We start from the raw sequence: 24657 nt of genomic DNA, 5'->3' as shown, positions 1-24657 counted from the left end.
TTCAGACAGATGTGTCTTCGTGATAAAAAAGCAAAAAAAGTTTCTCAAAGTTTTCTCTCAAAAAGACTATTATTATTGGTACATTTCCACTGTATTGTTGTTGGTTCTCTGCATTTGTAAAAATCCTGATACTATTTTACTGTGTGAGAAGCCACTCAAAATGATTCTTTGAAAGAGCAGACCAAACAAATTGTACTGAATCACGAATCAATTCAGACCGTTTTGCAAGCCCGTTTGGCCAATTCACTGAAAAGAACCAATTCGAAATATTCAATTGGGCTTTGCTAGTTCTTTTAATCAGCCAATTGAAATACGAGACACATTTCATGATTGATTAAATATTCTGTGAGTAAATATTTCTCAGGTCATTCGGAGCGCTCATGGTATACAGTCAGGGCTGGACTGGTAATCTGGCATACCGGGCAATTTCCCGGTGGGCTGACGCACTTTGGGGCCAATCAGGGGAGGGCCATCAGCAGAACCAGGGGGTCCGGTGGGTCGGCCGCAAAACTGGATGAATGGGCTGCGATAAACTACATGAACCGCCGCGTTATGAAGAACGGACCACAAAACGGCACCGCGATATGCAGAAAAGGACCCCCCTCTAAAATTTTTGGGCCAGTTGCTATGTAAAATCCTGGGCCGATTTCTCTTCCCAGTCCAGCCCTGTGCACAGTGCATACGGCCGTACAGCCGCAGGCACCACTGATTATATCCATATCGAAAACTATATAACAGGTGTGGGTGAGAAACAGATCAATAATTAAGTCCTTTTTTTTTTTACTGTAAATGTACGCTTACACTTCCATATTCTTGTGTGGACATGACTTTGACTTTCACATTCAGCCACCTACTGGTTTGGGCTGGTCAAATGTGAAGATTTATAGTAAAAAGGGACTTAATATTGACCTGTTTCTGACCCAAACCTATCATTTCACTTCAGAAGACATGGATTAAACTCCACTCTTATGGAGTTCTTTTATCCTGACTTTATTTGCTTTTTGGAGCTTCAAAGTTCTGGTCACCATTCACTTTGAATGGACCAATAGAGCTGAAATATTCTTCTAAAAATCATAATTTGTTTTCTGCAGAAGAAAGAAAGTCAAACACATCTTGGATGGCATGAGGGTGAGTAAATAATGAGATAATTTTAAATTGTTGGTTGAACTATCCCTTTAAAAAAGAAATCCACATGTGTCGTGACACAAACCCACTCTCCCAAATTTTAGGTGGCGCACTTTATTTTTTCAGACTCTAAGTTGAAACCGGAAGACAGCCGCAAGACCGCAGCCAAAATGGCGACTCCCATGCATAGATTGATTGCTCGTAGACAAGCGTAAGTTAATTCACTCATTAATCAATATTGGAGTCGAGTTATAGATCGTATTTGTAATGTATTTAGTACATATTTGACCTAGTAATCGTATACTTTGAGGTTGTGCTGTCTCTGCTACAACGCAATTGGCGTTATTAATCAAACTCACGTATCTGGACTATGTCTTTAATTTTACCGGTAAATCACTGTGTTATTTCTTGTGATGCTTACAGGGAGGCTAACAAACAACATGTTCGCTGTCAGAAATGTCTGGAATATGGCCATTGGTCTTATGAGTGCACAGGGAAAAGAAAGTACCTTTATAGACCTTCCAGGACAGCGGAGTTGAAAAAGAAACTCAAAGACAAAGAGAACAACACCTCAAACGAGACGGGGTTAGATATAAAAAATGATTGTCTGTATGTTCCGACTATAATTACTTTGTGCCAGTGCTGTTTATCGAGAAAGTCCTTTCTCTAATAAGTGACTTCAAAATCTTACAGTTTTAAGACTTCGCTTTGTTGTTCGATCATTTAATTTATTATTATTATTATGTTTATCACTGCAAAGCCTCAGTCACTTTTAAAACATGCATGCCAACTGTTCACTCTTGGGTATTTGTTTCAGACCTGGAATAGTATCTCTAACTGAGAAAAAGACTAAGAAAAAAAGGTGAGTCGTTTTGTGTTTATTATAAACATTTAGACTTCTATTTATTATATATTCTATATTCTATATTGTGGAAACTATTGAACTTCAAGCTTGGTTGCATGGTTGGTATTGTAAAGCATGCTGAAGTTTTGATAGAATTACTGCTGTTCTGTCTCATTACCTTTGGAAAATAAGTATTTTAATTTATAGTAATTATGAATAATAAATGTATAATTATGAGTAGTTGAATTATTTATAATTATGTGTAATTATTTATATTTTTGTATTATCTCTGTCTTGTTGTATTGTTTGTGCACTGGAAGCTTCTGTCACCAAGTTAAATTCCTTGTATGTGTGTAAGCATACATGGCAATAAAGCTCATTCTGATTATATGGACAGCTAATATCACATTAGTGTGCACTTTTCTTATCTTGAAATCATCTTAAACAAATCTACCATTTTAGCCCTATGTGTAGAAGGATAAGTACAAATGTACTACATTTTAATTAAATAAATCATTATTTATTTACTATCCGTACTGCCAGTCCGGTTTCATATGTGATTATTCCAGGCAGAAGAGGTGAGAATCAAATTCAAACACCTCAGTCACGGTATTAAACAAATAGTAGAGATCTGTATTTCAGTTCATGTTAAGAATGCACAATAAAAATGCACATTGGAATGCTAAAATGAGCATTTGAAATGATGCCAGCCCTGGTACCTCAGTATCGATACTTCGGCAACAAATAAATAGCCTCAGATTACTGATGAAATCACACAGAAAAGGATTTAAAGTCTCGCTGTTGCAAATTCTGCTTTTTCCATTTTAATTACATTTTTTTTTATTAAATGCTATCATCAAGACAGTGTTTAATCAAATTAATAAAGCTTTAAATAAAATCTAATCATTAATTTTCAACATAGCTATTTGTTTTGGTCAATTAAAATGCTGCACTACAGTGCTTAACAGCATAAATGAAAATATTCATGAAAAAAATCATATTACCTGTGACACAAAGCTGCCGCTATAAGACTGAATCACAGTGTGCTGATATTCAATACACTTGTTTATGAAAGCAGCCCAGATGGGAATTCAAAATGTACGATTCAGTGTGAATCGGTTCACACTACCATTCAAAAGCAGATCTATCAATGGGAAGCATATCAGTTTTGGGCTGTGGTGTGAACATAACATTTCTTTGCTGTTTTCATTCAGGACCTCCTCCAGTTCCAGCAGTAGCGGCAGTGATTCCTCCCACTCTTCAAGCGACTCTTCCTCTGACAGCAGTGATTCGTCCAGCTCCTCGTCCTCATCTGAAGACAGCAGCAGTGACAGCGAGGACAGTTCCAGCTCATCTTCCATGTCCTCTTCCTCCACTTCTGACTCTGATTCAGATTCAACCAGCAGTTCTGACCACAGCCCACCAAAAAAGAGAAAAAAGAAGAAATGAGGCCCTGTTTCATCTAATTCAAACACAGAAGTCATATCACACACTGACAGTACTGACAACAGCTTGGTGAAGTTAAAATACCCCAACAAAATGTCTTCTCTGCCTCCTTTCCTCCTCTAGGACATGTATTGACACACAGGATATGAGGGCAGGGTGGACACAGTAGCTTGTCACTTTCCTTTGTCCTTTTGAGTGATATGTCAAGACTATAAATTATTATGCAGTCACACATCATTTATTTATAGTGACACTTGTTGCTTTATTATACGTCCTATTGACCATAAACAATCCATTTTTGATTCTCTGCTGTTAGGATGTGCATTATTGTACTTAAATGACTGCTTACAGATATTAAAGGGATGCATATTGAAAGGGACTGGGACAATATTTTAAGAACTATAGTCTTAAGAAATGTTTTCTTTATTCAGATTTTTTAAGAATAACATGCCCTTTGTGAGATGTCAATATATCAAAGAATTAGATTAAATGCTGTGAAATTTACCATTTCAACAATAATGTGTATGTACTGATATAAAAGCAGAATCCTGTTTTCAAATATCAATATATTTTTACAGGTCAACATGTGTACATAAACTAAGGAATGGAATAATAATATTAATGGTTGAAGGATGTAGGAACTATTAAATGCATTTGACTTGTATGTTTTCATGCAGTGTAAGGAGAGTAAAACACACACCCTCCTTTGTCTCGCAACAAGGTGACATCAGACATCATTTTTGAGTGTGAAATCAGTTTGGCTATTTATATAATATTTTCACTTTCTAATTAATCGGTTATTTTATATATTTGGTTTATTGATAAGTGGCACCATTTCTTTAGTTTCTGAAGAATAGCCTGTGTTGGGTATTATGTTCTTAAAAGTTATCACAAATTGAAAATTACTGTAGTCAGATTACTTAATCAAAAAGTAATCATTTCTAATTGTGTTACTTTGCTAAACGGTTTTCACAGTTTTTTTTTTTTCACTCAACGAATGGAAACCATGTCTATATTTACTCTTTATTCATTGTCACAGACCCTTCAGCTCTCACAGAAACGCAAACAGATGCTCATATGCACATTTGATTTCATTGTGCGCTGTACTTTTCACGAAACGGCGCCGTTTCGCGGCCGGCCGATCAACCATCCCGCCCCTGATCTCCCGATGGCCTGTCCTCCCAAAAGTGCGTCGGCCCACCGGGAAAATACCCAGTATGTGACAGTTATTCATTCTCAAGTGAGAACTGCGTAGCATTTTACAATTAGTAAGAGAGATCAAAATAAATATGTGATCATTTAGATAGCAAAGCAACCAGGCCCGGATTACCCAATGGGCATTATGGGCACGGGCAGGGGCTCATGCGCACTTGGGGCCTAAGCGAGGGGAAGATTTTTATTTTTATTTTATTTATTTTTTTCAGTTACGAAAACGGAGCGTATATTTGCACTACGTGCCAGCCCGGTGCCTGTCTTTTTAGCAAAAAGACGCTCAACACAAAATAACTACTGTAGCGTAAGGCGTGAGGTGCATGATGGCTTTTGACGCGTTCGACCAGAGTTCGAATCCGCCTTTTGCCGAACTCGCTCTTCTCCCTTTACCCAACACATGCAGGTACTGCTGGTGGTGACACGTACGCGTGCATTTGAGCAACACTGGCAACAAAACTAGCACTAGTGTAATTGCTAAATAAGTTAATTGCCATTGTGCAACGTTTTAGAAAAGTATGAATTAGCAGAATATCCAGTGTTATGAAAACAGTAGGTCAACATAACTACAATGCATTCTTTAATTCCCTGTCTTATTCTGCCCTCTGGCATATCGAAATTAATACAAACCTTAACATAAAGAGACGGACAGTGTTATTAACAGACAGTAAAAATCATACTAATAATACTATGTAAAAAAATCTGATGAGCCCAGAATATAAACTCAACGTGTTTAATTACACGTTATAAGCATTGCCGAATACACTCAAATGAGATCGACTCAGAAAAGACGTCAATAAATGCACGCGTCACCTGCTACATCCTCTTTGTTGCATGCGCAAATTATGATCACTAATACAAAATACAACATTTTATTCACAAAAATGTCTCTATTTGTAGAAATTGCTGCACATTTGTTGAATTCTGAATTTTGCACACATAAGTTGAAAGCAATTTGTTTGTGGATAGTAGGCACATATAGAAGAACATATCTGCAACATTTATCAAGTTCACGGATAATTGTGCGTGCATCTGATCTATTAAATTAGTATTATTAATCATTATGATACTAAAATCATAATAAAGTATGTACAAAAAATCAGATGAGTCCAGAATATGAACGTAACGCGTTTAATTTCACGTTAAGTATTTTCCTCCCATATAAAACATTATAAGAAAGCTAAATGTGGCTTTATGCATATTAGAATGTCCCCTTATTATGTCGAAATAACGACTTATTATTATTATATTGAAATAACGAGATAAGTTATTTTTCTTCCTCTTTTTTTCACCTTAAAAAATGAACTTAGAACAACACAAACACAAAAGCGCCTCAGTGCACTGTCACTGATGGCCATTGAATCTCAGCTGGTCATGGACTTGGATTTTGATGACATTGTAACTGAGTTTGCTAACAGGAAAGCCAGGAAGAAGTCTTTTTAAGGGCAGCCGGAGAGAGGAGAGGAGGAGAGACAGACAGACAGAGAAAAAAGTGAGGAGAGGAGGAGAAAGACAGACAGACAGAGAAAAAAGTGAGGAGAGGAGGAGAAAGAAAGACAGACAGACAGACCCTGAGGAGAGGAGGAGACAGACAGACAGCCCCTGAGGAGAGGAGGAGAGCATGAGACAGACAGACAGCCCCTGAGAAGAAGAGGAGAGCATGAGACAGACAGACAGCCCCTGAGGAGAGGAGGAGAGGATGAGACAGACAGCCCCTGAGGAGAGGAGGAGAGCATGAGACAGACAGACAGCCCCTGAGAAGAAGAGGAGAGCATGAGACAGACAGACAGCCCCTGAGAAGAAGAGGAGAGCATGAGACAGACAGACAGCCCCTGAGGAGAGGAGGAGAGGATGAGACAGACAGCCCCTGAGGAGAGGAGGAGAGCATGAGACAGACAGACAGCCCCTGAGAAGAAGAGGAGAGCATGAGACAGACAGACAGCCCCTGAGGAGAAGAGGAGAGCATGAGACAGACAGACAGCCCCTGAGGAGAGGAGGAGAGGATGAGACAGACAGACAGCCCCTGAGGAGAGGAGGAGAGGATGAGACAGACAGACAGCCCCTGAGGAGAGGAGGAGAGCATGAGACAGACAGACAGCCCCTGAGAAGAAGAGGAGAGCATGAGACAGACAGACAGCCCCTGAGGAGAGGAGGAGAGGATGAGACAGACAGCCCCTGAGGAGAGGAGGAGAGCATGAGACAGACAGACAGCCCCTGAGAAGAAGAGGAGAGCATGAGACAGACAGACAGCCCCTGAGGAGAGGAGGAGAGGATGAGACAGACAGCCCCTGAGGAGAGGAGGAGAGCATGAGACAGACAGACAGATATTGTGTGTGTGTGTGTGTGTGAGAGAGAGAGAGAGAGAGAGAGAGAGAGAGAGAGAGAGAGAGAGAGAGAGAGAGAGAGAGAGAGAGAGAACAACTTACATGAAATATAGTATTATCAAAAAAACAAAAAAACAAGCTGCTTTATTTTACATTTGATTTACATTTACATTTAGGGCATTTGGCAGATGCTTTTATCCAAAGCGACTTACATGTAGTACAGTTGTCAATAGTTGGACTGGTCATACACCAGCAATTGTAATTTGTATTGTAAGCAACCAATATTACACCATAATACTTACAGCATCTTGTAATGTGTCTACTACCATTTCACTATCATTCAATCATCAAACAAAGTGCCATTAGGGGCCATGAATAATAAAGTGCTAAATACATAAGTGCAGAATTTTTTTAGTATAAAGAAGAGTAAAAAAGTTGAGTTAAGATGACCTATACTGTTTGCATCCTTTTCATCACAGGAAGAGGAGAGGGGGAGAGAGACAAAGAGCGGCAGCCCCTGTAGAGCCGAGGAGTAGAGGACAGGAGAGGAAGAGAGAGACAGACAGGAAAGCTACATTAATGGGTGTGTGTACGTGTTTGTGTGTTAATTATGGAAGAATTTGATTCATATAACTGGATTGGTAAAGGTGAGGCACTATGTGCTTGCATATGCCAGCTAGTTGCTCGCTATAGGTGTTACCAGCAAATATTATCCAAAAATTCAAAAGCTTGATTGTGTGGGTGGGGTGGGGGGCCCTACAAGACATTGTGCCCAGGGGCCTCTGAATTCTTAATCCGGGCCTGAAAGCAACATCAGCATACATAATGACATTAATGATAGTTATATTTGCAAATTCATAATGAAGAACATATGTTTATTTTGTTGTAGTCTTTGAGTTTCAAACTGGGTGTCAAAAAAAGTTCTTAAATGTTTATGCCACTTCTACCTGAATACATTTTTGCTGATGATCTGTTAAGCATTATGCACTATAGTAATATTAATGTTCTTAAAGGTATAGTTCAATTAAAAAATGAAAATTCTATTATCGTTTATCACATATATATTGAAGCGATATGGTAGGTGTGAATAAGAAACATCAATATTTAAGTCCTTTTTTTACAACAACATTCTCCCTGCCCAGTAGGAATGAAGATTACAGTAAAAAATGACTTAAAAATGTATCTGATTCTCACCCGCACCCATCATATCACTTCTGAAGATTTGGATTTAACCACTGGAGTCTTATGGATTAGGCCTACATTTATGCTGCCTTTATGTGCTTTTTGGAGCTTACATTTTTTGTCACAATTCACTTATATGGACCGACAGAGCTGAGATAATTCTTCTAAAAATATTCATTTGTGTTCTGCAGAAGAAAGAAAGTCGAACACGTCTGGGATGGCATGAGGGTGAGTAAATAATGAGAATTTATTTTTTTCATTTTTGGGTGAAGTATTCCTTTAATAAAAGTAAATATAAAGTTTATTCTGCTCAATATAAAGTTTTTGTACTGGAGGTCTATGGAATGAGAGTTTGTGTTCAGGGTCTGAGATTATTTAGCCATTAACAGCATTGGGTTTAATTGAATTACAAAGTAATATGTTACTGTAATCTAATTAATTTTTAGTCCAAAAAGAATTGAAATATTAACATTTTAATTATTGCAATCAGATTACAATAATTGACTTTCAATTAAGGTATTTACTTTTAACATTAGGTCACACATATCTTTTTAAGAATGCATTTAAAACACAAATTATGTTCATACCTACGTCTGTGTACTGTGACGTGAAGGGACAACAACAATGAACCAGGAGGAAATATAGACATTATTTGAATTCATAGAGAGTGTTTGAGTTACGCTGAAGTAATTAGCAACGTGATTACATTGTCCTTGAATAAATCAGTGTCATTAATGAGTCAATAAACAATTAATTAAAAAAAATGGAATAGCAAATCGGTGTTCGTAGGCAAAAAAACAGTCGTAAGAAATGATACCTGTTTCTATTTTTGAGTTGCCCTACAATGCGGTCTAGGTAGACAGCTCACTGGGGTTTGAGGCTAGGCCCCTCTCTGAGAAGACGCTCTCGTCACGTGACCAGTTTAGTTTACGAAGCCCAATTCAGCCACCCAGATACAAGATGATCTCCTAAAAATGATCCCGATCTCCTTGAAAAATCTGTCAGACAGAATCATGCCGTGCAAACGACCCTCCGTGGTATGGCTCACTTAAACGAGCCGAGTTTTTTCAAGCTTTGAGACGTCTCGTGCTGGTTGATGACATTTATTGGGACGCGACAGCAGATCAGTGTGCAAGCGGACAGAGACAAAGGGAAAGGCTTACGATAGCTAGAATGCTTTGGGCCTAAAAGGAGTCAAGAGGTAAGTGGGGTAAACCCTACGGTTAAAGCATTACAATGGTGCACAGTACACCCACTGAGTAACATTTGTAAGTGTTTTTCTGTTTGTGTCATGAATTAACGATCCAAATGTTAAAGACGAGCGCTGCGTGTGTGAGAGTGCGCGTGTGCGTGTATATGGTTCAACGAGCTGTCCGATGCTGAACACACTCACAGGCCATCGACCAGACTAAGCTAAAATGTGCAGTATTAATAACACTCATTTTTATTATGTTACTAATATGATCAATTTGTCATGTTCGTGCATGCACGGAATTTATCCTAGCCAGTTCCTTTTTTTGTAAGGGAATCAGGCTTGTCAGAATCCGCAATCTAAAAATCTAGGTCGTTAGTGTCAATAAAATGCATTTTGGAGCATTTGTAAATAGAAATGTGCTTTTCCGCCAAACCGACTCAAATAATTCGAATATGTTTAATTTGCTTGTTGAACTTTACGTTTAAGCACGCATTTAGATGCTAGTAGTCAAGTTAAAGACTTGTGCCTTTATTGGCCTGCTCAGTTGTTGTACTTTGTGTACAGTTGTTGTTTAGTTGTATTCTGTGAACATTTGACTCCCGTATCAATTCACATTTCTTGATTGTGACGTTAGTGCATTCTAATCGTCACCGACTGACGTCACAATGCTGAAATGTTTCACTCAGCTGAAGTTCTTGGCGTAGACCATCTTGACCAAATGTAAACACGGTTAAGATGGCAGTAGCTTGGTGTATCATTTCTTAAAAAGTTAACTTTATTCTAATTCAGTTACCATTTAGCTTATACTAGAGATATTTAAATTAGAACAGCATGTTTGATTAATTAAATGTAGTGAGAGACAACAGAATAACGCTTGTTTTGTGGTGGAAGTCCATTTTGACTGCTGCCAGAATTCTTTATATTTCTGAAAATATTTGGTTTATGTACCATATTTTGTGTGTACACTTGATTTCCCTGTACTTTTGGGGAAAACCTAATGTTTGTCAAAGCTTTTCTCAGTCATAATTTACTCTAATGCTGATTTCTTCATTGAACCCTCAAATGTTTTGAAAGTCTTCCTGATTTAGCTTAAATTTTAAATTAAGGAAAGGTTTAAACCTAAAGACTTAATTTGCTTATCCTTTGAGCAGCTTTTGTCCTCTTGGAAATTTCATACTTGCTAGGTCGGAAGTCGTAAATACGTTGTTATTTGCTTTCAAGTGATTATAATAGAAAATAATGTTCCCATTTTGCAATTTCATATGACTTTCTCTCTTTTTCACTAACTGACAAAGATGGGAATTGTTTTTTTTTTTTTTTTTTTTAAGCATTAGTGGAACAAAATTAAGATCAAATCCAACACATAAGGTGTGTATCCTAAATTATGTGCTGTTTATTTGACCATTCTCTACATAAAACAAGGACAATGTAGTTTTGTTGTACATGCTTGTTGACTCTTAAACCAGCTTAATGAGGCATTTCTGGAAAGCTTTATCGCTATTTTCGTTAAATCACATTCAATTTACTGTATGACTAACCAGAAGTAGCCTAATTTTGTGGTTTTCAATGGCTGATGCCAGTGTAGAGTGCAACAGTTGAGTTTTGGAAGTAAAAATCCCATTTATTTTTCAATAAACACATTTTAAAGTACACATGCTGTGAGCTCTGAGCTTGTTAATTGATGGTACCGTATGAACTACTTTTGAAGCCATCAATCTGTTTTATTTCAACTAGTGCACGAGTTGTCGAATATTCGTTCTGTAATAATTATTAGAATAGTAAAACTATTCGAATTTAGCAAAGTTTTGCTTTGCTGGCCATATATACAGTGAGATGCATGTTAAATCCTGAACACACAAACTAAAACTGGCAGTTATAAGAGAATGCACTGGGTGATGCTGTTGAGTGTGGACACAAGTTGATCACATTTGTTGAGCAAAAGGTTCTGTCAGTACGTTCAGATGGACACCAAAAAAGCAGGTTATTGTGAGAATGTGGCTCACTGTGAGAAAGCTGGGTTCCTGTTTAAATGTACTGGATAAGTGGTGAACACTTTACTTTCATATATGTGCAGCTCATCAGAAAGCAGCGTCCCCGTAGCAGTGTAATCCCTATGATGCTTCTGTAAACTACAAACATGGCATCCGAGAAAGTCTATGCTAGCTGAGGTAAGGGACATTCCATAATTTAAACTGGTGTGTTGAAATGAGTATAGTTTACTGAGCATGTGGATATGCTTGTTTTTCTCAACAAAAACATGAGATACAACATGATAACTATTATATGGCAAGTGTTTATACTCGTCCTGTACGTTAACTGAGTCAGTCCACTTTTCTTTCTCACAGGTTTCTTTTTCTTTGCATGAGCTTAAAGGTTTTCAGTCTATTTTTTTATTTTTGTTTTCACACATTGCTTGTTTAAATATATATTATATATATATATATATACACACACACACACACACACACACACACACACACACACACACACACACACACACACAGTGGATATAAAAAGTCTACACACCCCTGTTAAAATGCCAGGTTCTTGTGATGTAAAAGAATGAGACCAAGATAAATCATGTCAGAACTTTTTCAACCTTTAATGTGACCTATAATGTGAACAATTCAATTGAAAAACAAACTGTAATCTTTGAGGGGAAAAACAAAAAAAAACTCACAATAACCTGGTTGCATAAGTGTGCACACCCTTAAACTAATACTTTGTTGAAGCACCTTTTGATTTTATTGCAGCACTGGGTAGGAGTCTATTAGCATGGCACATCTTGATGTGGCAATATTTGCCCACTCTTCTTTGCAAAAGCGCTCCAAATCTGTCAGATTGCGAGGACATCTCCTGTGCACAGCCCTCTTCAGATCACCCCACAGATGTTCAATTGGATTCAGGTCTGGGCTCTGGCTGGGAAATTCCAAAACGTTAATCTTGTTCTGGTGAAGCCATGCTTTTGTGGATTTGGATGTGTGCTTTGGGTAGTTGTCGTGCTGAAAGGTGAACTTCCTCTTCATCTTTCTAACGGACGCCTGAAGGTATTGTGCCAAAATTGCCTGGTATTTGGAACTGTTCATAATTCTCTCCACCCTGACAAAGGTCCTGGTTCCAGCTGAAGAAAAACAGCCCCAAAGAATGATGCTGCCACCACCATGCTTCACTGTGGGTATGGTGTTCTTTGGGTGATGTGCAGTGTTGTTTTTGCGCCAAACATGCCTTTTGGAATTACGGCCAACAAGTTCAACCTTGGTTTCATCAGACCATAACACGTTTTCCGTCGTGCTTTTGGGAGATTGATGTTTGTTTTTTGCAAACTTCAGCCAGGCTTGGATGTTTTTCTTTGTAAGAAGTGGCTTCCGTCTTGCCACCGTACCCCATAGACCATTCATATGAAGAATACAGGAGATTGTTGTCACGGGTAGCACACAGTACTTGCCAGAAATTCCTGCAGTTCATTTAATGTTGCTGCAGGCCTCTTGGAAGCCTCCCTGACCAGTTTTCTTCTAGTTTTTTTTTTTCATCAATTTTGGAGGGATGTCCAGTTCTTGGTAATGTCTCTGTTGTGCCATATTTTCTGCACTTGATGATGTTCCATGGTATATCTAATGCTTTGGAAATTATTTTGTACCCTTCTCCTGACTAATATCTTTCAACAATGAGATCCCTCTGATGCTTTGGATGCTCACTGCGGACCATGGCTTTTGCAACTAAGAAAATGTCAGGAAAATCCTACTAGAACAGCTGAACTTTATTTGTGATTAATCAGAGTCACTTTAAATGATGGCAGGTGTGTAATGACTTCTATTTAACAAGAGTTTGAATGTGATTGGTTAATTCTGAACATAGCCACAGTTATAAGAGGGTGTGCACACTTATGCAACCAGGTTATTGTAAGGTTTTTCATTTTCATTTTTCCCCACAAAGATTACAGTTTGTCTCTTTCTCATTAATTACCTTCATTTAAATAATAGAATATTCGAATATTCGTTTTTTAGGAGCTTAAATATTCGAATGCCAAATTATTGATGAATGCCCATCCCTAATTTCAACTTTTCAACAAATAAAATAATTTTAATAGTGGATTTCCTAAAGAACTACACTACTCATAATCCTGAATAGAGATCCACCAATCAGAGAATCACAGCAAACAAGTCGTGCCAAAAGAGCTCTGCCCTCACCGACTACCCACTTCCATGATGCACTGTGAATGAGACAATCGAGTTGGCCTCTACACTTTCAAATTACTTATTTTGCTAATAAATGAATATTTCACAATTTAATTAATATCTATGTTCTTATAATCAACAACTTCAAATCAATAGATACATTTGATTCAAGTATGATTGAGTTAATTCCCAATGCTTCATGGGATTGACAATTGTGCCCTCATAAAAGACATTATGGACACAGTCTTGTACCTTTTGTCTTTTTGTCCGATTGTCAAATACTTTTTTGCTGGTTGTGATTCACCTCAGATCAAGCTGGCTTTGTTCAATGCTTAGAACTCTTTTATAAAGGATTTTAAGGAATCCCTATAGAAGCAGTGCTTGGGGGAAAATACTTCTGGAACAAAGATGGCTGAAAAAGTAAAAAGAATTGTTAAAATGAAATTAAATTGTTTACACAATATATTCAATTCACAAAAATGGCTTATATAAGGCAGTCAGTACACTTCGGTATGTTTCTGATATGGTTATTGGTTGATTTTGATAATCCCAAAACGTCCAAACTTTTTCCAAACTTGGATTTAAAATGCAAAACAACCTGATTTATTTCTCAGATGATAACTGGATGCCACTTGTTGAAAACATTAGAATCATTTAAGTTTTATACGTTTCACGTACTGTTTTAAAAAAATATTATACAGTGTGTATACTGTACTTCACAGTATGCAGTAGTATAGTATTCCATTTAAAACACAGCCCATGTAGAAGTAAATTTCGCTGCATAATTAGCCAGCTAACCCATGGATGCCTCCAGGCTGCTGGCACAGATCATCTGGCATAGGTTTTAATTTTGAGCTAGGACAGACCTTGTGCTGCTTATGTAACAAAGCTAAAAACACACACACATTAACACACACTCTTGACTCCTGCCCTGTACGCTTGTGTTCAGAAGACGTGCACACAAAGGCAGAGTTCCAAAGCAGAGTTCATGTTGTTCCAGCAATATCCACTGATAAGCCAGTGACATAACGTTCATTGTTGAAGACATCTTTGTTGAACACGAGATGGCCTGGCCTGTGTATAAATACTGTTTAATGGTCTTGACTCTCTCCACACTACTTCCTGTTTTAGTTGTGGTCAGTGGATTCAGTTAACCTTTTCCTTTGTTTGTGTTTATGATTAGAAAGAATGTATTTGACACTTATATTTTGTATTTGACAATTATATTTTGTCTTTCTCTACGTTCTTATAGAAAAGCTATGCAAGTGAAGTGCAACTAGTCAGATTAATATTATTAGCTGGTTGGGCTTGTTTTAATGCAACCTTACAGGACAAAAACAATATCAAGTTTTTCTTATGGTACTGTATTTATATCACTGGTTCTCAACTGATGGGTTGCGGGCGGGTCTGTTAGGGTCGTGGACGGCAGGGAAAAACAATGCTAAACGCAATAATAGTGCAACAGTGCTTGAATTTTTCCCATTCTTTTCTTCTATAAGGATTTTAAAAATATTAAAGCATTGTAAGCCAATACGTTTGTTTATTGTTCGGCCTGTGTAGTTAGTTCACTGTGATATTAAAGAAGTATTCTGGGTTCAATACAAGTTAAGCTCATTTGACAGCACTGGTAGCATAGGCCTAATGTTGGAATATTGGCTATAATTTCACACTAAAGGCCCATGTAGACTTAGTTTTCTGTGTTCTGGATCAGATCAAAGTATACTCTTTTATACGCGAGCGAATGCAGATGTGTTTTTTAAACCACACATCATGACCCTTAAAGTTCAGTTTGAATGATGTTAAATATTTGGAAGACAACTGGATATGTTTACTTTTAGATATTCATATATTCTCTACAGAGATGACTTTAAACATGAAGCTTGATATTTTTTACAGTTCTTACAGTATGTGTTATTTCCTTTGTTGCATTGCTTTGAGAAGATCAGTTTCTTGAGGAAAGTTTAAAAATACTAATAATACTACATCACACTGAAATGTGGCATAATGTGAAATTTTGCATTATGGTAAGGTTGATTTAAAGGAATGTTCCCCGTTTAATACAAGTTAAGCTCAATCAACAATATTTGTGGCATAATATTGATTACCACAAAAATGTATTTCAACTCATCTCTCCTTTTCTTTAAAGAAAGCAAAAATCTGTGTTTCAGTGAGGTACTTACGATGAAAGTGAATGGGGGACAATTTTGGAACGTTAAAATACTCACTGTTCCAGAAGTATAGCCAGAAGACATAAACAATATATTTTAGTGATAAAATCACTTACTCACCTTTTCTGTCTAAAGTTATAGCCAATTTTAAGACCTTGTTGCCATGACAATGTAGTCAACAAACCATAACATTGTTTCCCTGGATTTGTTTTTTCATCAGTGGTGCTGTTGTGCTATCGTCCATGAGCCTGTAATGCTGGATCCGTATTTGCGCATATCAGTGGAGCTTAATGTAGCAGATGTGTTATTCATGTTCGCCTTGTCATGCGTGTATTTACTGGGGACTTCGAGGGCTCTGGGGATCAAATTTACCAAAACATCTGAAAATTGACATCAATCTAACCTAAATCTCACAGGGGCTACTTTTCTCAATTCTTACCTTTTTTTTTTTTCTCGCAGATGTTATGATTTTTAAAGTGTGTAGCCAAATTATGGTCCTGTGCTTCAGTCACTTGCTTCCCAAGAAGATGGGGATGTAATCATGTGCTGAATTACATTTATGTTGTTGTTGTTGGCAGATACTGTACCTTTAACAAAGATTTTAACAGGTAGTTAAAGGGCAGTTCATAAATGAAATTCGTGAAATTAATTTCTCCGTTGTGGAACACAGAAGGAGTTTCGCAGAACATTAGTTTCAGTCACTATGCACTGTCACTACATAGTTTTCTCCATACAATTAAAGTGAATGGTGACAGAAACTAACATTCTCCTACTACTATCACAAATAATACAGTCAATATTCACCAGTTACATTAAAAATGGCCATTTAATGTTGACAAATATTTTACATACTTATTAAAATGAACTGACTCACATGGCAGAGAAAATAGCTGTACAGGTCAGATGGAGCTCTAGAGAGATTTACAGGTGTTTCAGAATTTGTCTTCACCCAGAGTAGTTCTTTACACAAAGCAGTTTAGCCTTTCTTGTCAAATGTACCGTTTTGTGACTTTGTGAGGGAGCGCTATGATGTACAGGCCTTAAAACTAGATTGCTGCGACTTCCTGCGCTTGCAACATTGGCAGTTTTGCTTTCTTGATTATAAACAGGAGCGATAGATTTATCGCATCTCTCGCTTACAGAAACCAGTTGTTACGGCATTCCCATGTCGAATCTTACGTTCAGTAATCTGCAACTTCCTCATGCTTACTTGCGTGTTCTTACACTAACATCAACAATCGCTCAATGAGCTGCTGCATGAGAGAAGGAGAAAAAGAGGGACGCGGAAGAGCTGATTTATTCCCACAGATTCTGGAATTACGTTTTGATACAAACACAACATTATTGATTTGATTTGTTCATCTGTATGGTTGGGTTTACCGATGCTCAGCTACATGTTAAAGTGAATAAAGGTGTGCGGGAACTCCTCGCAGTATGAACGTGGAACATAAGGGAATGTATAAAGTATTTAAATCACTAACTGGATTATTCAAAAATAGGCATTACGATTTGGTTTATATGTTAAATAACCATTTTTTTATTTAATAGATTTAAATGATTATTTATTAAATTATTGTGATGTGCAGCTCTGGGAAAAAATTAAGAGACCTCCAAATGTTCAGTTTCTCTGAATTTAGTATTTTTAGGTATGTGTTTGAGAGAAATTATACTTTTTGTTTTATTCTATAAAGTACTGACAACATTTCTCCTAAATTCCAAGTAAAAATATTGTCATTTATTTGAAGAAAATGACAACTGGTCAAAATAACAAAAAAGATGCCGTGTTTTCAGATCTTGAATAATGAAAAAGGTTTCATATTCATTTTTAAACAACACAATACTAATGTTTTAACTTGGGAAAGAGTTCAGAAATCAATATTTGTTGGAATAACCCTGATTTTCAATCACTGCTTTCATGCGTCTAGGCATGTATCAATCTTTCACATTGCTGTTGGGTGACTTTATGCCAATCCTGGTGCAAAAATTCAAGCAGGAAGTCAACAGACACTGGAATGGAAGGGATGCATATATGTAGAAATGCTGATTTAAGAAACATTTGGAGTGAGCTCTTTTTTTCCAGAGCTGTATATTGTTGTCTTCATATAAAATGAATCATATTGTGATACAAGATTTTGGTCATATCGCCCACCCTTACTTTGGCCTTTAGGTAAGTAAGAGAATTTATCATACTAAATTATGTTAATGTTAAATATTTAACGTGTTCTGTCTTGTGGCTGTACTATATGTACTATACTATAACTATACTATGTAAATGTTTACAGATTAGCCCCATTCACTTCCATTCTAAATGTCTCACTGAAACCACCATTATTGCTTTTATATATATATATATATATATATATATATATATATATATATACTAGAGATGCACCGATTGCAATTTTCTTGGCCGATTTTGATTTCCGATTTTTTGCAAGTGTGACCTGCCGGTTCCGATTTTCTTTTTAAGAACTATTATTGACCACATATACAAACAAAATCTACCTTTCTTCAATGCTAAATTTTATTTTCATAATAAAATAAAATATTAAACATTACAATTTCCCCCAAACTGCACTACAGGATCTTCTCTCACTTAAACAACTCTCAAAATAAAGTGCTCTGTAACTGGAAAGAGGTAGAAATAACAATTAACTGCAAATGAGTTGCTTTATATAACAGATGTCATTTTCCACTATTTTTATAAATGGACCTTTTTCTCTTTATTACTCGTCTAACAAAACAATTCCAAAGATCTGAAAAACTGAAGTGTCTAATACGCTCAACTTACGTTAGATGTCCAAATATCAGTTGTAAAACTGAGCACTGCTTCGGGAACTGCTTGTAACTTCGTACCTGTCAACACTCCCGTTTTTCCCGGGAGTCTCCCGTTTTGTTATTTCTCCCAAAAAAAACTCCCGTAATTTGTATGGCCCAAACCACGTTATATGAATAATCACATCAATATATTTTTCCAAGGTGGTCCAGTTGCCAGATCTTGAATGAAACGCATCCTATTCACACAATCGACACAGCATACACATTACAAATCATTTGTGACCACAATCTGGCAACCTAAAACCCAGATGCGCTGTTGATACTGCCTGCTCAGATAGACGCGGGATGTTAAATCAAGCATCACTGGTACAATGGGAGAGGAAGACTCAGCTGGTGCTCCGTTGAAAAAAAACAAAATATACATGTACATTTAACAACAGCTGGATGGAAGAATTGAATTTCATATCCCGAAGCCATACCGACAATGCCCACGCCTTTTGCAATGTGTGTCGCACTGATTTTAATATCGGACACGGTGGGTTAAAATTACGTTACTCAGAACTTTAAATCAAAACGGCACAATTTGTATAGTATTTAGCCTGCCTCTGCCATCCAGCACCCCACTTCCCCTCTCCCGGATTTGTGTACCCAAATGTTGACAGATAACAGGCTGCGTGTGTTACATGACACGAGATTAAACAACTCGGGCAACGCGACGTCGGAAAATAACCTCCTACTCTGTATCGAGGAAATTTATCAGATTTCTGATCCCTCTGTCCTCAAATATGGAGAACAGCGGGTCATCCAGGGCCATTAATTCCATCATTTTCCTCGTAATTGCTTTGGCATTTTCGCTGCTCATACCAAGGAATGATAGGAGAGGCTGCTGACTTGTGACTGGCTCTGAGCTCTGGCTGGCTTTAGCCGCTTTCACTTTTTAGCTTCTTTTTTAAAATGGGCATTTTTAGCCGGGTGATGGTGTTTTAAATGTCTAATTAGGTTTGTTGTTCCGAAAGTTCTTTTTGTGGTTCCCCCGCGGTTTACTTTGGCCTTAAAATTATTACAGATTTCGAACTTTATGTATTCTTCACTCACAGTGAAGATCTTCCACGCCAATGACATGTTTACATGCGGCTGTGACGTTATCAGCTATTTCCGGTCCCTGGCCGGTCGATCGGTGCATCTCTAATATATACCCTTTTCTCCCAATTTGGAATGCCCAATTCCCAGTACTTAGTAGGACCTCGTGGTGGCAAGGTTACTCGCCTCAATCCGGGGGGCGGAGGACAAGTCTCAGTTGCCTCTGCTTCTGAGACCGTAAATCCGTGCATCTTATCACGTGGCTCGTTGTGCATGACACCGCAGAGACTCGCAGCACGCGGAGACTCATGCTACTCTCCGTGAGCCACGCACAAATTGCCACGTGTCCCATTGAGAGCGAGAACCACTTATCGAGACCACTAGGAGGTTATCCTATGTGACTTTCTTGCAACCGGGCCAATTTGGTTGCTTGGGAGACCTGACTGGAGTCACTCAGCACTCCCTGGATTCAAATTCGTGACTCCATGGTTGGTAGTCAGCGTCAATACTCGCTGAGTTACCCAGGCCCCCTCCATTTTTGCTTTTATTACGATAAAGGAGGAATGAGTTGAAAACCTTTTGCAGTTATCAATATTATGCCACAAATGCTATCGAATGAGCTTAACTTTTACTGAACCCAGAACATTCCTTTAAAAATGTCCATGGTTGATGTTAAGAACATATTTGCTTTTATATGATAAACAGTTTTGGTGTTATGTTGGGTGTCCACATCATATCCAATGTAAAATCTAGGGCCTGAAACAAAACATGTTGAGAACCCCTGATTCTTACAAACCTAGTTTGAAATGTCAGTTTGTTAGCACAGGATCTGGTGTCTTTTGTTTGGTGTTGTTTGCATCCTCTGCTGTCAGTTGATGGGGTTAGATAAGGTCAGAATAGCATTTATGAACAGCGGTGCATTCCAAGTCAGTAAAAAGATCAAAGCCTTTTTTTTTTTTTTGTTCTGCCTAAGGGCTGCTGTGTTCTTATTCAGGACATGAAAGTTTTGGATAACAGCCAAGCAATTAATTCAAACTTTAAATGCATCTCATTAATTTGAAAGATCACACATTACTGTTAAAGTTGTTTATTTTGTTGAGGTTTTACTTTAAGTCACAGCTTTATGATGATGTAAAATTAGACTACTTTTAAGTGGGTAGCTTGTGTACGTGAGTCCAGCACACACACTGAGCACACAATCCTGAGAGATATCACACACTGTACTGTCTGTGCACTGTTCTGATTTTGAATATATGTTAAATAGTGTAGTTATGCTATGTATTATGCATGGGGTGAGCAGTACAGTGAGGGGGAAAAAAGTATTTCATCCCTTGCTGATTTTGTACGTTTGACCACTGACAAAGAAATGATCTATAATTTTAATGGTATGTTAATTTGAACGCTGAGAGACAGAATAACAACAAAACTATCCAGAAAAATGCATGTCAAAAATTTTATAAATTGAATTGCATTTTAATGAGTAAGTATTTGACCCCTCTGCAAAACATGACTTAGTACTTGGTGGCAAAACCTTTGTTGGCAATCACAGAGGTCAGACGTTTCTTGTAGTTGGCCACCAGGTTTGCACACATCTCAGGAGGGATTTTTGTCCCACCCTTCTTTGCAGATCTTCTCCAAGTCATTAAGGTTTCGAGGCTGATGTGTGGCAACTCTGACCTTCAGCTCCCTCCACAGATTTTCTATGGGATTAAGGTCTGGAGGCTGGCTAGGCCACTCCAGGACCTTAATATGCTTCTTCTTGAGCCACTATTTTGTTGCCTTGGCAGTGTGTTTTTGGTCATTGTCATGCTGGAATACCCATCCACGATCCATTATCAATGCCCTAGCTGAGGGAAAGATGTTCTCACCCACGATTTGACAGTACATGGCCCCGTCCATCGTCCCTTTGATGCGGTGAAGTTGTCCTGTCCCCTTAGCAGAAAAACACCCCCAAAGCATAATGTTTCCACCCCCCATGTTTGATGGTGGGGATGGTGTTCTTGGGGTCATTGGCAGCATTCGTCCTCCTCCAAACACAGCGAGTTGAGTTGATGCCAAAGAGCTCGATTTTGGTCTCATCTGACCACAACACTTTCACCCAGTTCTCCTCTGAATCATTCAGATGTTCATTGGCAAACGTCAGACGGGCCTGTACATGTGATTTCTTGAGCAGGGGGACCTTGCGGGCACAGCAGGATTTCAGTCCTTCACGGCGTATTGTGTTACCAATTGTTTTCTTGGTGACTATGGTCCCAGCTGCCTTGAGATCATTGACAAGATCCTCCTGTGTAGTTCTGGGCTGATTCCTCACTGTTCTCATGATCATTGCAACTCCACGTGGTGAGATCTTGCATGGAGCCCCAGAACGAGGGAGATTGACAGTTCTTTTGTGTTTCTTCCATTTGCGAATAATTGCACCAACTGTTGTCACCTTCTCACCAAGCTGCTTGGCGATGGTCTTGTATCCGATTCCATCCTTGTGTAGATCTACAATCTTGTCCCTGACATCCTTGGACAGCTCTTTGGTCTTGGCCATGGTGGAGAGTTTGGAATCTGATTGATTGATTGCGTCTGTGAACAGGTGTCTTTTATAAAGGTAACAAGCTGAGATTAGAGCACTCCCTTTAAGAGTGTGCTCCTAATCTCAGCTCTGTACCTGTACAAATGACACCTGGGAGCCAGAAATCTCTGATTAAGAGAGGGTCGAATACTTATTTCCCTCATTAAAATGCAATTCAATTTATAACATTTTTGACATGCATTTTCCTGGATTTTTTTGTTGTTGTTCTGTCTCTCACTGTTCAAATTAACCTGCTATTAAAATTATAGACTGATCATTTCTTTGTCAGTGTACAAACGTACAAAATCAGCAGGGGATCAAATAGTTTTTTCCTTCACTGTATGACCAAAATCTTACATCACATTAATGACTAATATCACATTTAGTGGGTAAAATTTTTTTTAATATTTGGGTAATGTTTAATAAATATATGGTAATTGCGACATTGCTGTTCGACAACTATAAAGAACTTATTAATAACACGTTCTTCCTTGTCTTGACTTGTTTAAGTGATGTCCCGCATTGTATTTTCGCAATACGAAACATGTTACTTCCTCGCTCTCACATGTAAAAATACACTGATATTCAGTGTTGGATTAGTTATTCAAAGTAATCCAGTGCAAATGAATGACTTTTCTTTAATTGTAATCAAATTACTCTACTGATTACATTATCAAAAAGTAATCACTTTACTAATTAGTTGTGAGTTACTTTAAAACATTTTTAGAGGCACACGCCCTTAAGCTTTTTAAGAATTTTCTTTTTTTAATAATAATGTTTTAATGTACTGTACATAAATATTTTTTTAAATATGTGTAACCTGAGAAATGTACTTAAAAGTAATTTAACCTAATTGACCTAATTGAAAATGAGTAACTGTAATCTGATTATAAGAATTTAAAAGTGTAATGTTACACTACTTTTTGACGTTCTTGGGAGAAAAATAGTCCACATAAAGCACCATTTTTGCCCGTCTTCTCCTTAGTGTCATCATTCCATATAGGTGATTTATATTTGAGTGTTAAGTGCCTTTTTACAGAATATGCACAGAGTATTTGTTTATCAAATACATACTGTACAGATTAAAAAAAAAAATCCAAACTTGCACAACAGAGCTTTAAAGTATTAATTAAAACATTAAATTAAAACTCTGGTCCAATGGTTCTCCTAAAAATCTGATTACCTGATGGAAAAGGCTGCCATGACTGAATCACAACATGCTGATATTCAGTACACTTGCTTATGTGATATTGCTTACAGATAATAATACTAATAATATATCTATTTAATATTATATTATTGTTACTATGAGTATTATTGCGACTGCTTTGAATATTACACTTTTATACAGTAATATTTTTCTGTCTTCCATTTCACGCAATAGAGCTCTCATTTCAAGTTCTTCCTGTATAGGGGTCATTATATCAAGCTTTCCGCAACTTGCAAGATGAAATCTGCTTTTTATATACTTAAGACGCTGATCTGTGGCTACTATTGAACACATTGTATGAAAATCAAGCATCAGTTGTTTGTGTGTGGGCGGGTTTGGGTGGTTTACGAGGACATTTTATTTTGGCTACAAACTGGTAATTACGAGGGTATTATGCTATAAATGTGGTTTATGAGGAAATTTTTAGTGTCTCCATGATTCAAATCGCTTAAATCTACTAAACAGTGTTTTATTTATTTTTTATGTAAAAAATGCTGAATGTTTTTTTTGTGAGGTTGGGTTTAGGGGAAGAGTTATTGGATAGAAACTACAGTTCATACAGTATAAAAATCATTATGTCTATGGAGATTAGGGCTGCAGCTAACAAATATTTTGATAAACGATTAATCTAATGATTTTCAGAATGATTATTATACTATTCAAGCAATTATTGTAACGATTAATCATTTGCTCTTAACCGATTATTCAGCTTGTGCACCGGCTTAAAAGTTTGTATTAAACGTGGCTTATAACAATAAAGAGGTATTCACAGTGCTTCACTTTTTCCACATTTTGTTACAGCTTTATACCAAAATGGATTAAATTCATTATTTTCCTCAAAGTTCTACAAACAATACCCAACAATGACAACATGAAAGAAGTTTGTTTGAAATCTTTGCAAATGTATAAAAAAAAAAAAAAATAAACAAATCACATGTACAAAAGTATTCACAGCCTTTGCTCAATACTTTGTTGAAGCACCTTTGACACCAATTACAGCCTCAAGTCTTTTTGTGTATGATGCTACAAGATTGGCACACCTATTTTTGGGCGGTTTCTCTCATTCTTCTTTACAGAACCTCTCAAGCTCCATCAGGTTGGATGGGGAGCGTCGGTGCACAGCCATTTTCAGATCTCTCCAGAGATTTTCAATCGGGTTCAAGTCTGGGCTTTAGCTGGGCCACTCAAGGACATTCACAGAGTTGTCCCGTAGCCACTCCTTTGTTATCTTGGCTGTGTTCTTAGGGTTGTTGTCCTGTTGGAAGATGAACCTTCACCCCAGTCTGAGGTCCAGAGCGCTCTGGAGCAGGTTTTTATCAAGGATGTCTCTGTACATTGCTGCATTCATCTTTCCCTCGATC

General features: G+C 37.6%; 2 protein-coding genes across 5 annotated transcripts in view; both read left to right on the top strand.

The window, feature by feature from the left end:
* The first annotated feature begins 1291 nt into the window (after window positions 1–1291).
* On the top strand, window positions 1292–4048 carry LOC127624788 (zinc finger CCHC domain-containing protein 10-like). Its single transcript, XM_052099670.1, has 4 exons — window positions 1292–1336; window positions 1549–1710; window positions 1943–1987; window positions 3184–4048. The coding sequence occupies exons 1-4, from the start codon at window positions 1296–1298 to the stop codon at window positions 3416–3418; spliced, it is 483 nt and encodes a 160-aa protein (XP_051955630.1). The 5' UTR covers window positions 1292–1295; the 3' UTR covers window positions 3419–4048.
* Window positions 4049–9049: 5001 nt separating this feature from the next.
* The window catches only part of LOC127624767 (AF4/FMR2 family member 4-like), a 63248-nt gene continuing 47640 nt past the window's right edge, over window positions 9050–24657 (top strand). For 3 of the 4 annotated variants that reach the window (XM_052099638.1, XM_052099636.1, XM_052099635.1), the window contains exon 1: window positions 9050–9331. The gene's annotated coding sequence lies outside the window, so the exon portion shown is untranslated. Of the gene's footprint in view, window positions 9332–11399; window positions 11494–24657 lie in introns of all 4 variants that reach the window. The other variant, XM_052099637.1, reaches the window with a different exon arrangement.

Source organism: Xyrauchen texanus, chromosome 31, assembly GCF_025860055.1.
Source record: "Xyrauchen texanus isolate HMW12.3.18 chromosome 31, RBS_HiC_50CHRs, whole genome shotgun sequence".
Lineage (NCBI taxonomy): Eukaryota > Metazoa > Chordata > Actinopteri > Cypriniformes > Catostomidae > Xyrauchen > Xyrauchen texanus.
This window is presented reverse-complemented; position numbering and strand designations above follow the sequence as displayed.